We start from the raw sequence: 15,203 nt of genomic DNA on the forward strand, positions 1-15,203 counted from the left end.
TTACACACACACATCCACACACACACACACACGCATATACACACACACACACACATTGGGTGTGGTGGGTAGGGGAGAGAAGGAGGGTTGGGATTGTCACTGGAGTATCTGTGAGACTGTCTGATGAAGCAGAGGGAGAGAAAACAGTAAAGACCGGACCGGGTTCGGAGAGGACTTGACTGGACTGGACTGGACTGGATTGAACTAAATACGGAACTGGACCAGACTGAGGGCGGACAGGACCAGACTGGATCAGATTAAACAGGACTGGGATTTGTACTCATCACCAGGAGTTGGTGCAAGCTTAAGCCCATTTATGTAACACCATTCATTAGCGAGTTAGCTAGCCAGCTAGGTAGCAAGTGAGTTAGTGAACTGCTGCCAAACAGTGGAGTCCAATATAAGAACTGCTTTTTGTCTTTTTAAAGGCTGTCTTTATGTCTTTTAATGCCTGCTGAAATATGATGTTTCATTTCATTCACAGCAGGGCTGGGCGACAATTCAATATTATCGTGTATCGTCTTTCAGTGGAATCATATTGTGATGATATGGTGATTTTTGGATATCGTGACGCACAATCCTGCTGTCTGAATTGATGATAACAAGAAAATACTATTTAAAAACAGAGTTATGAAACACTTTACAGAATATTATTTGAAATTAGCAGTTTTGTTTCACACATAACATTACCATTCGGTTCAATGGGATGAGCATTAATTTGATTATTTGACATGATTTTTGCATACGTGAGCCATATCGAGATATATATCGATATCGGAAAACATCCTTAGCATTATCGTGATATTGATTTCAACCATATCGCCCAACCCTAATTCATAGGTGATGTGCCTTCGTATCGCAAAATGTCTGATATATGAATGTTCAAACTGTTACTAATTTAGAATTAAGTATTTCAAGTATTTCCCCCTATAGGAAAATGAATGGTGATTCATGGATGAAGATGGCTTAATTTGACACTTTCCCTCAGCAGAATGTACCGCCCTTCTCAACTGATACCGGCCAAACTGGCTCTTTTCAAACCAGACCAGACTACAAAAACCTAGACCGGTCTAGTTGTCCAGTCCAGTCTAATCCCGCCCCAACTGAGTCCAAATCTGTCTGATCCAAATCTTATGGCTCTTCAAAACAACTCTAAAGATCCACTGTGGTCCGATCCAGTCCAGTGAAGACCCATCCAGGTTTTTACGGTTCTTCAAACAGCTGGAGGTCCAGCCTGACGACGATCTCTCCCGTCGGAACCTCGTGGAGCAGCAACCGCTTCGTGATTGGTCCTTTAGAACCCTGGTCCTTCTTTATTTCAGCCAATCGGATCTCTGTCCTGCCCAGGAAGTCTGGGGAGAGAGAGGGAGAGAGAGAGAGAGAGAGAGAGAGAGAGAGAGAGAGAGAGGGTTGTGTGTGTAATGAAAACAATAAAGCCATTGATCCCTACTTGAACAGGTAATCAAAATGGAAATCCTTGAAGTGTGTGTGTGTGTGTGTGTGTGTGTGTGTGTGTGTACTGACCGTCAGGTGAGAACTGGTCTCGTTCGAACACAGTAACACAGAGGACGTCCTGTTCAAGGTCCTTTATAAAAAACTGACAGTTGGAGTTCCACTTAGGATTCAACGTGTCCTACAGAGACAGAGAGAACAGCAACACAAGGAAAATTACCTATATATTATATATACATATACATGTTAAATTATATTCAGTAAAAAGGCATTGCTTTATCTTTGATGCCATATCTCTAGTGGGTTAATAGTGTTTAGACCTTTCTGCTTATTCACTGATAAATCAATACTGTCAGTCAATGGATAGGTGTGTAACTTGTCCAGCAGGTGTTCATCAAAAATGTAATAGTAATATAGACATATAAAACATAATTAAAGAAAAACAAAAAATACCTGTAATGTTTTAATTATATCACAGTGGGAACTAGGCCTGTCACCGACTAAGCATTATATATATACGTATATATATATATATATATATATACGTATATATATAGTATTTAATCATAAAATCAGTCTTTTGGCATTCAAAATTAACTTTTTCATTGCAAAGTGGGTATTCAATGAATTAGGCTCGATCTGTGCTTAAAGCCTCTTTAACTTAAGACTTTAAACATGACAGTGAAAATACAAAATATTGCCAATTGGCTATCAATTGTTCGGAGCAACTGCAGAATAGCATATTTAATTAGACCCATAATGTTACTGGCGATAGTCTCTCATGGAGCATCGCAGAGGAAACTGAGAAGTGGCAGAATGAGGACGATAATAAACCTGTAAGGGATTCAAATGATAATAATCATCATAACCATAATTGTAATAATCATAGTAATACCTGTAATGTTTTAGTGATATGGCACTGGGAACCCATGGTCACCTCACAGTACGGGTTACTCTTCCCTGGAAATATAGTTAAATAGTTAGGTAGTTATCTATCATGAATGATACTAAACAGACAGTTTTTGGTTACACATGTAACCTCTGTTCTGTGAAGAAGTGAAGGAGACATTTCTCATGGGACACACTTTTTATCATGTGACAAGTTCCTGGCAAAGAAAAATGACTATAAATAACAAAATGATTGAAATTCAAATGTCAAAACGTGTACCATGGGAGCGACAGGGTTTGAGTTCGATTCCCTCCACGATGTTGACCATCAGTCTGCCAATACCTGTAGCCCTCTGAGAACGGACTGAGAGAGAGAGGGAGAGGGAGGGAGAGAGAGAGAGAGAGAGGGAGGGGGGAGGGAGAGAGAGAGAGAGAGGGGGGGAGGGAGAGAGAGAGAGGGGGGGAGGGAGAGAGAGAGAGAGAGGGAGTGAGAGAGAGAGAGAGAGGGAGGGAGGGAGGGAGGGACAGAGAGAGAGAGAGGGAGGGAGGGAGGGAGGGAGGGAGAGAGAGAGAGAGAGAGGGAGAGAGAGAGAGAGGGGGAGGGAGAGAGAGAGAGAGAGAGAGGGAGGGAGAGAGAGAGGGGGAGGGAGGGAGAGAGAGAGAGAGAGGGAGAGAGAGAGAGAGAGAGAGAGAGAGAGAGGGAGGGAGAGAGAGGGAGAGAGGGACGAGAGAATAGCAATTTCTCGTTATTCACTAATATTTTAAACATCAGACAGAAGAGAAGTTTAATAATGGAAGATCATATTGGATATTTAAATTTCTCTATTCCCTTCATTGAAACAGTCAGGATGGATGGATACCTAGGTAAGCCTTCTCTCTCTTCTTCTTCTCTGTTTCAATGAACAGTTCTGATGCCGCCTTGATTTTCTGAACCCACGCCGTCCTACACACACACACACACACACACACACACACACACACACACACACACACACAACCAGAAACACACACTTGTTAGTGACTACAAACATTTTCAGCCTAAGCAATGCATCCAACCATGTTAAACAAGACACCAACACTATAAGGAATCCTGACATTACTGTCAGTTTTGTATTTTCATTGAAAATCAAAGCTTGCTGCTCCCTCTACTGGCTTAAATCTCCCTTTGGGATTTGGTACATACATTCTATATATATGTGTGTGTGTGTGTGTATGTGTGTTACCTTTCATTAATGCTCTCAGCTCTGATGGTATACACTCTGTCTATGTGAGAGATGTGGAACAGAGGTTCGTCTCCTGACGGGTCGGTTGGCAGCTTCACTAACACTTCATTTAGGAAGATCGGCTGGCAGAGACAACAGATGAATTATTACAGGTTACTGCAGGTCACATAGAGAATGTAGAAGTTCATCTCTTGACAGGTCAGCAGTCAGTATGCAGCTTCTTTCAACTCTTACATGAAGTCAAGTCAAATTTATTTCTATTTCACTTTAAAAATGGTTTGTCTCAAAGAGCTTTACTAGGGTACCTGCAGGTTTCACAGTGCCAGATTTAAGACATTTAAACTTTTTTAATTCTACTTGGAATTGAATTTCACACCAATTTAAAAACCAAAACATAGAAACAAAACCAGCCTATTTTTGATTGAATATTACGAATATAAGTTCTGAAACTATAAATGTGAATTATGGAGGACAACAAAAATGTATTGTTAAGGGACATGGAGCCTAATTGTGTTTATTAAACAGATACAATTAAATAAAATATAATTTTGCATATTGTGCTAACCCCATTCTATATTAATCAAAGAGCAGAAATGCAGCATAAAGAAACCTATCATTCAATGGTCAAAAAATAACACCTCAAATAACTACTGAAGACATTTTAACACCTTTTAAGTTCTTCAATTTAGCAAATTCATTTTAAGACTTAGACATTTTAAGGACCCATGTTCAGAGAACAACAAAGAAAGTGTGTGTGGGTGTCGTCTTACTGTCTTGTACATGCGGTACTGCAGGTGCGTTTTGGAGGAGAAGACTTTGTCCGAGCCAGAAGAGCCGAGAGGTTTGGTCACCTGGGGAGGGAGGGAGGGGGGGAAACAGGGATTTGGAGATGGAAAACTACTTTTAGCAAACATGGGACTGTACAGAGGCTTGACTGTCCCAGCGAGGAATGAGCCGCTCACCTGTGTTAGCAGCAGGAAGTCGTTGAACAGGAAGCCGTACAGCTCCTTGCTGCTCTTGGCTTTGAACAGTTTCCCGCTGTGGAGAAACTTCCTGGGACCCAGACAGTTGGTGACAGAGTTGAACACCAGTTGCTGTGGGAAAGAGGGAAACTGGTTAAAAATACTAAAAAATACTTCACATTCATGAGGACTGAGGATAATCTGTTAGTTGTCCATAGTTTTCTCAGACAATAACAATAATACAATAATAGACAATAACACAGTGCCGTGAAAAACTTTTTCCCCTGCTGATTTTTTCATGTTTTTCACACTGAATGAAAAAAAATGACGCCAAATTTTGGTGCTTTCCTCATTAGGTTTAAGGCAATCTTAAGGTGTGAAAAAGTAATTGTGTGTCTGTATCGTCGTTGGATTGCATGGACAACCAGAAGCAAGTGATTAATATTTGTTTTTCAGTGTGTGTCCACTGTGTGCGTGTGTATATATGTGTGCGTGTGTGTGTGTGTGTGTGTGTGTGTGTTAGTTACCTCGGAGAGACCCTCACACTGGACATGAGCCTGAATCCACTCAAGACGATCTGAGTTCTCCTTCTCCCTGACGCCCTCGTTCACCTGGAAACACACACAGAACGCACACATCATAAAATCATCCAGTTAATTTCCAAGCAACTATCTGTGGATAGTCTCTCCCAACTTCGCAGTTAGCCATGAGTATCAATATTGATTTTATCATTTTTCATGGCATCAAAATTTTGGGGTTCCTACAATGTGAACTCAAGTCTTTCATTCAACATCAAAAGGTAATGAAAAAGTATTGATTTTGAAACATTTCTGAATTTGAAATATTATAGCTTTAACTTAACTTGTGTGTGTGTGTGTGTGTGTGTGTGTGTGTGCGTGCACACCTGTGAGCACAGCTCCTCAGCTTTCTCCAGAGCAGCTTTCAGATGGCTGTGGTCCGGATGGGATTCTGGAGTATTTTCTAAGATCTACAATCAAAGTTAGACAAATCGATCAATAGAGAGCCAAAAAAAAAGAGAGAAAGAAAGAAAGAATCAGTCTGCAGTATTTCATAAGAATAAGTATTAGTATAAGTATAAGTATTTGGATAGCGACACATTGATGATTTTGCAATACATTATACGTTATTTCTTTGAGTATGAAATTCTAAAATACTTTCATTCATTCTTAAATTCTAGATACGTTCCTTATGAGGAGTGGGTAGGATGTGTGTGTGTGTGTGTGTGTATGTGTGTGTGTGTGTGTGTGTGTGTGTGTGGTTGTGCCAATGCTACACATACGTTCTTGATGATGAGCGGGTAGCGTGTGACTCTCTGCATGGGTTTGAGCAGGAAGCTGGACAGAGGCATTCCTTTACACCTGGGATCCATAGCTAACCTCTGATAGAGAGAGAGAGAGAGAGAGAGAGAGAGAGAGAGAGAGAGAGAGAGGGAGAGGGGGAGGGGGAGAGAGAGAGAGAGAGAGAGAGAGAGGCAGGTAGATGGACAGTGCATTAAGGTTATCAAGGCTGTTTTAATGCATCACAGGATGTCACATCAGCACTTTCGGACTTGCGAGGGCTTTTATTACATCTTACAGCAGATGAAGATGAGCTCAACAAGATTCTGCATCTTGCAGTGTGTGTGTAACAAATGAGGAAGCTACGGCTCGTTGAACGTTGCTGTGCTGTGAAACAAAGCTTTGAGAAATGCCTTCCTTATAAGAGTCTTATAAGATCTTAAGTCTTATAAGATTTTTCACATCCTCTCAGTGCAGCTCTGTGGTAGCCATGAATTTAGAGCAGCAGAGACTAAATTATCAGCGATTGACAGTGTTACACAGCTGCAGTTACTTAATTCTGAATATTTGGTTAATAGAGATAATTTGTATCATAATATAATCTTATGATAGAATGATTATGATTCATATGATTGCAATTAACCTCAGAGGGCAGAGCATTACTTTGAAATTTGTCTTGTAATAAAAAAATCATCAAACATCCTCCACTTAGCACATTTTTTCTGATTCTCACAAATTTCAATCTAGGAGGTAAAATGCTGAAACCCTGTGTATGGAGTGTGTGTGTGTGTGTGTGTGTGTGTGTGTGTGTGTGTGTTCAGTGTGTGTTATACCTTGAGGAAGTCTTTGATCTCAGGGTTGTCGTCCGTTTTCTGCTGAATCAGCGTGGCTCCGTTCAGCTGACACGAACAGAATCTGGACGCAGAAATTATTCTTCATTAGCGGACAAAAAGGAATACATTTTTGTACCAAACATAGATTGTTTAATTAAAGACAGGAAGGAATTAATTACTAAATCAAACGATAGAATGATTACCGAACAAATGGAATAAATGTAAATAAGCCAATTTAACACAACCATGTGAGAAACAGAACCTGAATGCTGTTGACTCAATACTGACTGACTAATTGACAAGTAATATAACAATATAATAATAATATAAGATATATTAGATGATTGACAGACAGAACCTGATGTAGGGCTGCATGTGAGGCAGCTGATTGGTCAGGATGTCACCAATCATCTTCACCGGCATCCGGTCACCTGACATCTTCTTCCTGACTCTCAAAGCCCTGTGGGAGGAGAGAGTGGGGATATGTTTAATGTGTATGAGTGTTTTGCGTATGAGTGTGTGGGGATATGTTTAATGTGTATGAGTGTTTTGCGTATGAGTGTGTGTCTGTGTTGTAGCAGCGCGGCGTTTAACATGGTGTGTGTGTGTGTGTGTGTGTGTTCAGAGTGTGTACCTTCTTCAGCAATTTCATCTTCTGTGTGTATGTGTTGTGTGTCTTTAATCTGTATGTTTCTGTTAGTGTCTGATGGCAGATTAGAGTTTCAGTTAGAGGAACATTTAGCTCCGCCCATTGAGGTCTAACTCAACCAATGAGATTATTTCTGCCTCAGAGAAAAGTTTGTATAACTGAAACTCCAATCTGCTGCCTGATGTGTTTGTGTGTAGTATACTGTATGTTTACTGTGTCTTCCTTTACTTGAGCAGTTTGATGTTGCACATGATGAGTTCCTTCCAGTTGACAAAGATCATGGCCACTTCCTTCTCCGTCAGCAACTCACACTCCAGCAGAGGTTTCTGGAAGATCTACACACACACACACACACACACATACATGCACACAGAATAGAGTTTGAAGGCCGATACCAATACTGATATTTTTAGACCTTTTGTGCCGATAGTAAATCTTAAAATTTGACCACTGTCATACCAAAAAATCACAAATATTCAGTGTTTCCAAAGTAATTTATTCTTGTCAGGGTGGAAAAGCAAGAAATTAATTTACAAATAACAAAACTGAACACTTAAACGAATAAATAAAAGGTGCAAAGATCATCTCATTGCAGGTTTTAAAAACTTGTACGTGTATTTCTGTGTGTGTGTGTACCTCAGTGACGAGCTGCAGGTCGTTGACGTAGTTCTCCTCGGTGACGATCAGCTCGTGTGTGTATCCCTGCCTCTTCCTCTCCATGGGACTCAACATGTCCAGCAGGTGGAGGTCGGCGCACCCTGGAGCACAACACACACACACACACACCAGAGCAGCTGTCAATATAATATCCTGCAGCACACAACAGCAGATCACACCACTAAAACATAATCTAAACCAAAAAAAGTATAAGTATATCAACACTTTACACACATTCACAATACCTATAGTAATACATACCACACAATACATACCTGAGATCAATAAACAGGAGGCGGGCGTGTTTGTGCTTCTGAGTGTGTGTGTGTGTGTGTTAGTTCTATGTCATACATATGTCAAATATCATGTCATACCCAGAATATGTGTGTGTGCTTCTGTATGAATGTGTGAGTATTTTTGTGTGTGTGTGTGTGTGTCAGGGTTAAAGGAGAACACCATTTAAAAGTTTATATATGGCATTCCTATGGTCTACAACAGAATGTGTGTGTTTGTGAGTAATGAGTGTGTGTGTGTGTGTTTGTGAGAGAGTGTGCGTGAGAGAGAGAGAAAGTAACAAGGCCGTTGGGACTCCATTCTGTCTCAGAGCGTTTTAATCATCAGGACCAATCAGATTCTCCGCTTCATCAAAATCTCCACCAATAAAAACTCAGGACATTTTCACTACCAACGCTATGCTAAACATTCTGTACATTTTCACTCATTCATTCATTCGTTCGTTCAAGTATCCGTGTCGTTCCTCTGTCTAACCACTCGTTTTCCATTAAAATTCCCCATTCATTCTTTAATTCGTTCATTCACTCACACATTGACACCAAGTGCAGTCTGGTTACATTTGGCTTGGCTGTTAATCCATCCGTCCATTCATCAGAGTTGCTATTTATATCCATATGAAGCATCAATCATCATCATTCATTAGTTTGAAGTATAGATCATACAGAGCTTTTTTTTTTTTTTTTTCATTTTAAATCGCACCAGACTAGACCAGAGCCAGACTTCAGACCAGTGTCGGGGAAAAGTGTGTGTGTCTTTCGGTAAAAATGGTGAAAGACGCAATGTTAAAATCCAAGTTCTAGCTTGGGTTACGTCATTAAAGACCCCATGAAACGGCATCTTTACTTCCTTGATTTGATGTATTTTTCTGTTGAAACAGGATGTTGGGGCGGGACATAACACAGTGAGGGATCATTCTAAAGTCTAAACCAATGGAATATGAGTCAGGGAGAGAACGCTTTATTTGATGGGAGGGGCAGAGGGGCGGGATTGTTCAAAAATCTGTGATGGTTTCATTGGTTGTAATTTATATTTACGCCTACTGGTGCAGCATGAGGTCACCACTAAAGATACTCTGTTTTCCAGGAAGTAAAAGTAATGGGAATTAATTTCATGGGGACTCAATTCATTTTCTATTATTGCAGAATAAAGTGTCATGTCCAGTCGCAACATTTTGTGTCCCCAAATGATTTAAACTAAATGCTTAGGGAGGACACAAAATGGCGAGAGATAGGCATCTAGTAACAGGCGAGGCTACGTCTAGCTAGGTTAGCCGGACTTTTTGTATCAACCCAGCTGGTGTGCAGCGTGGCTCTGGCCCAGGTGGGTCTACGGTCTAATCTAGAACAGCTTCCTCTGACTGTGAGGAGAGGAGGCGAGACCAGCGGTTCCCAAACCATCTCAGTCCAGGATGTCGACTTCACACACTTCTCTCACCCTGGAACCGAGCCTCATTAAAACCTACTAGCACCTTTGTCCCGTGGGGACCCAACATAAACTGGCCAGCGACCCATTTTGGGCCCTTGAGCCGAAGTTTAAGAACCGATGGCCTTTACTCACCGACCAATCAGAGAGCTTTACCTCCAATACTGATACACTGAGGAGCCAATAGGATCCAAGCAGGTTAATAATAATAATTCTATTGCTTGTTGTATAAAAAGTTGCGTAGTTCAATAATAATTTCATTCATTGTTTGTGTTTCTGAGGGTAAACATTAAAATCACAATACTGTCATCTGGAAAAACAAAAACACAATAAAATACAAATCTGATATGGCAACCACTATAATACTAGTCTGTTGCTATGGGAACGGATAGAAGGGCGGTTTTGTTGCAATGGGAAATGGCAAAGATACACCGGGGGCGTACATTACCATGGTAACCGTTATCACATATTGCTAAGGATTGGTCTGTCTGTCTGTATGTTCATCTACCAGTCTCTGTCCATCTGTGTCTGTCTGCCTTTGTCTGTCTGTCTTTGCTGGTAAATGTGTGATATGATGTGATGTTTAAACGTCTGCGAACAGCGCTGTAAAGTTGTGGTTCTGAGCTAACGCCATTTTGCGTTAGCGAATTTAGCCGAATGTTTACCAGGAAGGACAGAAAACTGCAGCTGCAAAATGTGAGCTATGGATTGAAAGTAACGGATCGGGCTGCGAAAAGACAGACAGTCAAATTTATGATGTTTATTTGTGTTTCTCTACCTCTCAGTCTGTATCATGTCACTGTCTCGTCCTTTTTTGTTCCCTCCTAAGTCAGTATGTGTGATGTAACTGTCCACTCCTGGGTATTTTCAGCCCCGTGCCTCAGTGTGTATGTCACTGTCCTGTCCTCGGTTTTTAGTATTAGTTTCAAACTTCACAGATCATTGTCCCTTCCTTAATTTTTAGTAGGGGTGGAACGATTGCCCATGGCTTGGTACAGTGCGTTTGCAGTGCAGCGGGAAAACAAAACAAAATAAAAAACAAAAGCCAGCACCAATTCTACATCTGCTTTTTTGTGCATGAAGTAAAATAAACATTCTAACTAGCCACTGTATTTTCAAGTTCATATTAAAATGTGATGACAAAATTACATCAAGTCAATAATGATTTGATGTAATTTGATAAAAAAGAAATTCCATTCAGTTCCATGCAGTTATCAGTAGCCAACGTGGATGTAGGTGAGGTAATGTTACTACTTGCTCGTAATACCAATGAATAAACTGTTGTTAGAAAAAAACAAACGAAAAACAACAGTTTCAATTACATCGATTCACAGAACGCTCTGGAGAACTGAATTAACAAGCTAGTGAAGAAGGCAAGTGTGACTGATGTTTTGCTTAGCTTCTGGTTAGCTTTCAGTGGTGTAACACTGTGAGAAATTCCAACAGTTGACAACTTTACCAGTTTATGAAATTATGTTTCAGCTATTGGAATTATTCAAAGTTCATAACGTCAGCCATGATTTAACGGAAACGAGTAGGTTTTCTGACATATTGTTCCACCCCTACAGCTTAGTACCAAGTCTGTGTCTGTGTCTGTGTGATGCCATTGTCCTGTCCTGGTTGTTTTTCAAAATCCTCGCCCTAAACAGTGTGACAGCATCTCATCATCATAGCAACAGACAAAACAATCAACATGTAAACAAAAACAACAACAATAATAGAACATAAAACGGTTCATTTAAAGTTAATACATATTCAGAATAATAAACTACTATGGATAAAAACACTATCACTGTGTCTGAGTGTGAGAGATATGTGTGTGTGTGTGTGTGTGTGATGCATTCACACTGTTTATGGTCATGTGCATACTCCAAACTCTCTGTACCATGTTGTATATTTTTTGTGTCCCGTGTGTGTGTGTGTGTGTGTGTGTGTATTTGGTTAGCTGGTATGCTAAGCAGTTATAGCATGGCTTTACACTTTTGCCCTGAGCTACAGGCTGAGTCCCATTCCAACCGCTCGCTCCCTTCCATGCCTCCTTGCCTCGCCTCCTTCCCAGCTGTGAAAGACACAAGGAGAAACTAGCGGTATCTAGGAAACATCAAAGGGAGCGCCGCTCTGGATTGAAACTCAGCCTTCAGCTGCTGCGGGACGCATCTCAATACTGTCTTACTTCCCCTCCTCTCCTCTCTCTTTGTCTCCTTTTGACTCCTCTAGGCTTCACTCCTCCACAACTCGGGGCGGGGGGGGGGGCGAGGAGCAGAGGAGGGAAGGAGAGGGCAGAGGAGGTAAGGAAGCAGGAGGAGGGATGAGGAAAGGAGGAGAGAAGAGTATAGCAGAGCAGAGCAGTCTTTGGCATTGAGACTCGTCCTCCAGCAGACAGTGGCGGAGGAGAGGAGAGGAGAAGAGGAGAGAGTAAAAAAGACTCTTAACATTGAGACTTGTCCTCCAGCAGATAGTGGGTCTTTCTGTGAAGCTGTGGGAGGGGAGGGGTTAGTGAGGGGATGAAGGGGGGGTGGAGCCAGCACTTTGACTGACAGGTGAATGAAGCTGCTGAACCAATGGGAGCAGGGTTAAAAAAGAGGGGGGAGGGGTTGAGCTAGTGATTCTATGACAGGATCTCCCAGAAAGCCACAAAACGACCCACTATCCACTTTACCACGCTAGAATAGGGCTGGTTGTGTGTGTGTGTGTGTGTGTGTGTGCGGATGTGTGTGTGTGTGCATGCGTGGATATGTATATGTGTTTGTGTGTGAGTGTGTGTGTGTGTCTGTGTATACAGTCATTGTGTTCCAGTCAAACAACTGCATGTTAATCAGTCCAATCTGTGAGAAAGGAGCTCAATAGTCTCATCTCCTCTTTTCCTCTCCTTTAACCTCCTCCTCTCCTCTCCTCCGTTTCCTCCTTCCTACCTTCCTTATCTAAAAACCTGGAAGGACGAACCTTCCACTTGTTAAAACAGTGAGAGAAGAAGAAAGGAGGAGAGAGGAGGAGGAGGAGGAGAGACAGAAGAGGAGAAGAAAGGAGAGGAGGGGAGGACATAAGAGGAGTAACGACTATTGATCTCCCTCCTGTTGAACAGTGCTGTTTGGAGCCAGAGCCTTAGATATACAGAGTTTGGCCATGTCCAGTCAGAGCCATGCATAGACAGAGTTTGGCCATCATTGGGCTTTTAACATTACAGTCTGTCTGTCTGTCTCTCTGGCTTCTATTGGTGGAGAGTCGCCATTTCCTGGTCATGTGACCTCTTGCTGCTGTCCCATTGGTTGAGTGGCCTAGTGGGCGTGGCCTAGTGGGTCTCTTTGAGGGCTTTGAGGAGAGGGGGGTTCTGGGTAATGATATGATCCTAGAGAGAGGACGACAACAACAACATCAACAAAAACAACTAAACAAAACAACAACAACAACAACAACCAATCGGGTGCTAGGTGGGTGGAGCGTGCAGCAAGACAGAAAGTGTGGAGGTGTGGTCTAGCCTAGCATAGAAATAGAGAGTCTAGAGCGGGCGACAGCAGCAGCAGGCAGTATGAAGTCACAGCAGCAAGTGCAGCCACTGTGTGTCCTTAGTAATTAGTGAGGTTTCAAAAGTGCATGGCTGAAAATACTGGTTGGCTGTATATCCAGTGATCATTTAGACACACTGGAGCAAAGCAGAACGCAGCTCCTAGCAGTATAGATCCATACTGGCAGGCAGAGCTAAGTGGGGAAAACACATTCATCTCCTACTCATTGATTCCCATCCAAAGCACTCGTTTTTAGATAGTCGGTGAACCAAATCTCAACTATTGTTTATCAATTCTGTGTCCAAATGTAAATCCATTTAGCATTTTTGTTAGTCTGTCACGATGTTAGCTATATCAAATTTAACATGTTAAATTCTGTATCTGCTGTCAAGACATTGTAAAATAGCGACACATCTATAAAGACAGACTGGTAGCAGGATGGGCTGTGTTCACCTGTACGAACAGTGAGCTCAGAGTGTCTCTTTGCACCAGCAGCAGTAAAACTGTCCAGGCTCCGCTCTAGAAACTCTAAGTCTATGGTGGATCATGCTGAAAGGGACACATGCAGGAAAAGGGGAACACACACACACAAATGCATGCACACACACACACACACACACACACTCATGCGTGCACATACAAGCACACACACACACACACACACACACACCACCCAGAGGTGGTGTATGATTGGGAGGTTATCAAAGAGGCCCGTAGGAGTGTAAAGGTGAAAGGTAATAGGTCAAAACCAACCCAGGGTCAAAGGTTGAGAGAGGGACAGCATCTCCACACCTGGCTCTGGGGTGTGTGTGTGTGTGTGTGCGTGTGAGAGAGAGTGCTTGTGTGTGTATGTGCATAGTGTATGCGTGTCAATTGTGTGTCTGTGTGTGTTACAGTAGTTTGTATTCACACTGTGAGCATGTATTGATTGTGTTTTAATATGTGTTCTGGAGTTAGTGTATACACTAATGGTGTGTGTGTGTGTGTGTGTGTGTGTGTGTGTACTCACACTGCGTGCTCGGGTCTGTATCCGTTGTGAGTTTGACGTAGTTGCTTGGAAACAGCCCCTCCCTCCCGTTGAGCTCTCCTTTCCACCAATCACAGTCGTCCTTACTGAGCACTGTGATCACCTGACCCTTCTGGAAGGCCAGCTCGTCGTCGTTCTGGGCCACGTAGTCGTACATGCCGATCACCTGACACAGAGCTTGGGAGAGAAAACACAGACAGATGAAAGACAGAGTGACAGTTGGCCAGAATGTCGTCGCTCATGGCGTGAAAGTCGTATATAACAGTCACCTGATAAATTCCCCCTTACTAAAAACCTATGAAACATTTACTTGGATTATTTTATCAGGTTTGTCATGGTTTGAAATTGGTCTTTCGCGGTGCCTCTGTCATGAGGTCCAGACGACATCATCTGTTAATTTGCATAAATGACATCAAGTGGTATCAACCGTACAAATTTCAGGGTGTCTGCAATTTTCATCAAGGTAACTTTAAGACTCTTCAAGACATCTTAATGCCAGTAACATAACATAAGACCAATTTTTCTACTGAACTGAACATTATAAAAAAAATTTTTTTTTAAACTTTTCTCCTATCAGAGTCTGGTCTGCTTTTGTCTCACTACAAAACAGCGCACCAAAAACTTTCAAACTGAATTAAACTTAAAGGCTGTATTTAACAATATGCAAGGACTTTTGATTCTTTGAAAATAGGCAATCAGATTCAAGATTTTAATACTTTTTCAGGACCTGCAGCTAAATGCTCTTGTTGATAACTGGTGATAGCTGTTTAAGACTTTATGGAACTTTAGTGAAAAATGGCCGCTTCCTCCCAAAATCTATTTCAAAGATGTTAAGCAAAAACAGGCTGGTGCAACGATCTTTGTAGTAAGCATGTGCAGTATGATGTTTTAGTTCAATTTTTAGCTCATTTATTTTGGTTTAGTAGTATATTATGGAATGGCCATAGTATTTTAATGGAATTGTGTGTGTGTCTCCTGTGTCATCGTTTGTTAAT

General features: G+C 41.7%; 1 protein-coding gene across 2 annotated transcripts in view; it reads right to left on the reverse strand.

Moving 5' to 3' along the window:
- Positions 1–474: 474 nt before the first annotated feature.
- Positions 475–15,203, reverse strand: part of itsn1 (intersectin 1 (SH3 domain protein)) — a 35,610-nt gene continuing 20,881 nt past the window's right edge. Inside the window, exons 25-40 of one of the 2 annotated variants that reach the window (XM_078288783.1) lie at positions 14,191–14,385; positions 7,942–8,063; positions 7,534–7,640; positions 7,015–7,116; positions 6,657–6,738; positions 5,826–5,924; positions 5,430–5,513; positions 5,053–5,136; positions 4,526–4,657; positions 4,334–4,414; positions 3,564–3,685; positions 3,201–3,283; positions 2,621–2,704; positions 2,348–2,412; positions 1,525–1,633; positions 475–1,352 (exon numbers count right to left, since the gene is read on the reverse strand). In XM_078288783.1, the coding sequence (XP_078144909.1) occupies positions 1,204–1,352; positions 1,525–1,633; positions 2,348–2,412; positions 2,621–2,704; positions 3,201–3,283; positions 3,564–3,685; positions 4,334–4,414; positions 4,526–4,657; positions 5,053–5,136; positions 5,430–5,513; positions 5,826–5,924; positions 6,657–6,738; positions 7,015–7,116; positions 7,534–7,640; positions 7,942–8,063; positions 14,191–14,385 (1,700 nt within the window). In that variant the 3' untranslated portion in view covers positions 475–1,203. Of the gene's footprint in view, positions 1,353–1,524; positions 1,634–2,347; positions 2,413–2,620; positions 2,705–3,200; positions 3,284–3,563; positions 3,686–4,333; positions 4,415–4,525; positions 4,658–5,052; positions 5,137–5,429; positions 5,514–5,825; positions 5,925–6,656; positions 6,739–7,014; positions 7,117–7,533; positions 7,641–7,941; positions 8,064–14,190; positions 14,386–15,203 lie in introns of those variants that run through there. The other variant, XR_013507220.1, reaches the window with a different exon arrangement.

Source organism: Centroberyx gerrardi, chromosome 15 (assembly GCF_048128805.1).
Source record: "Centroberyx gerrardi isolate f3 chromosome 15, fCenGer3.hap1.cur.20231027, whole genome shotgun sequence".
Classification (NCBI taxonomy): Eukaryota; Metazoa; Chordata; class Actinopteri; order Beryciformes; family Berycidae; genus Centroberyx; species Centroberyx gerrardi.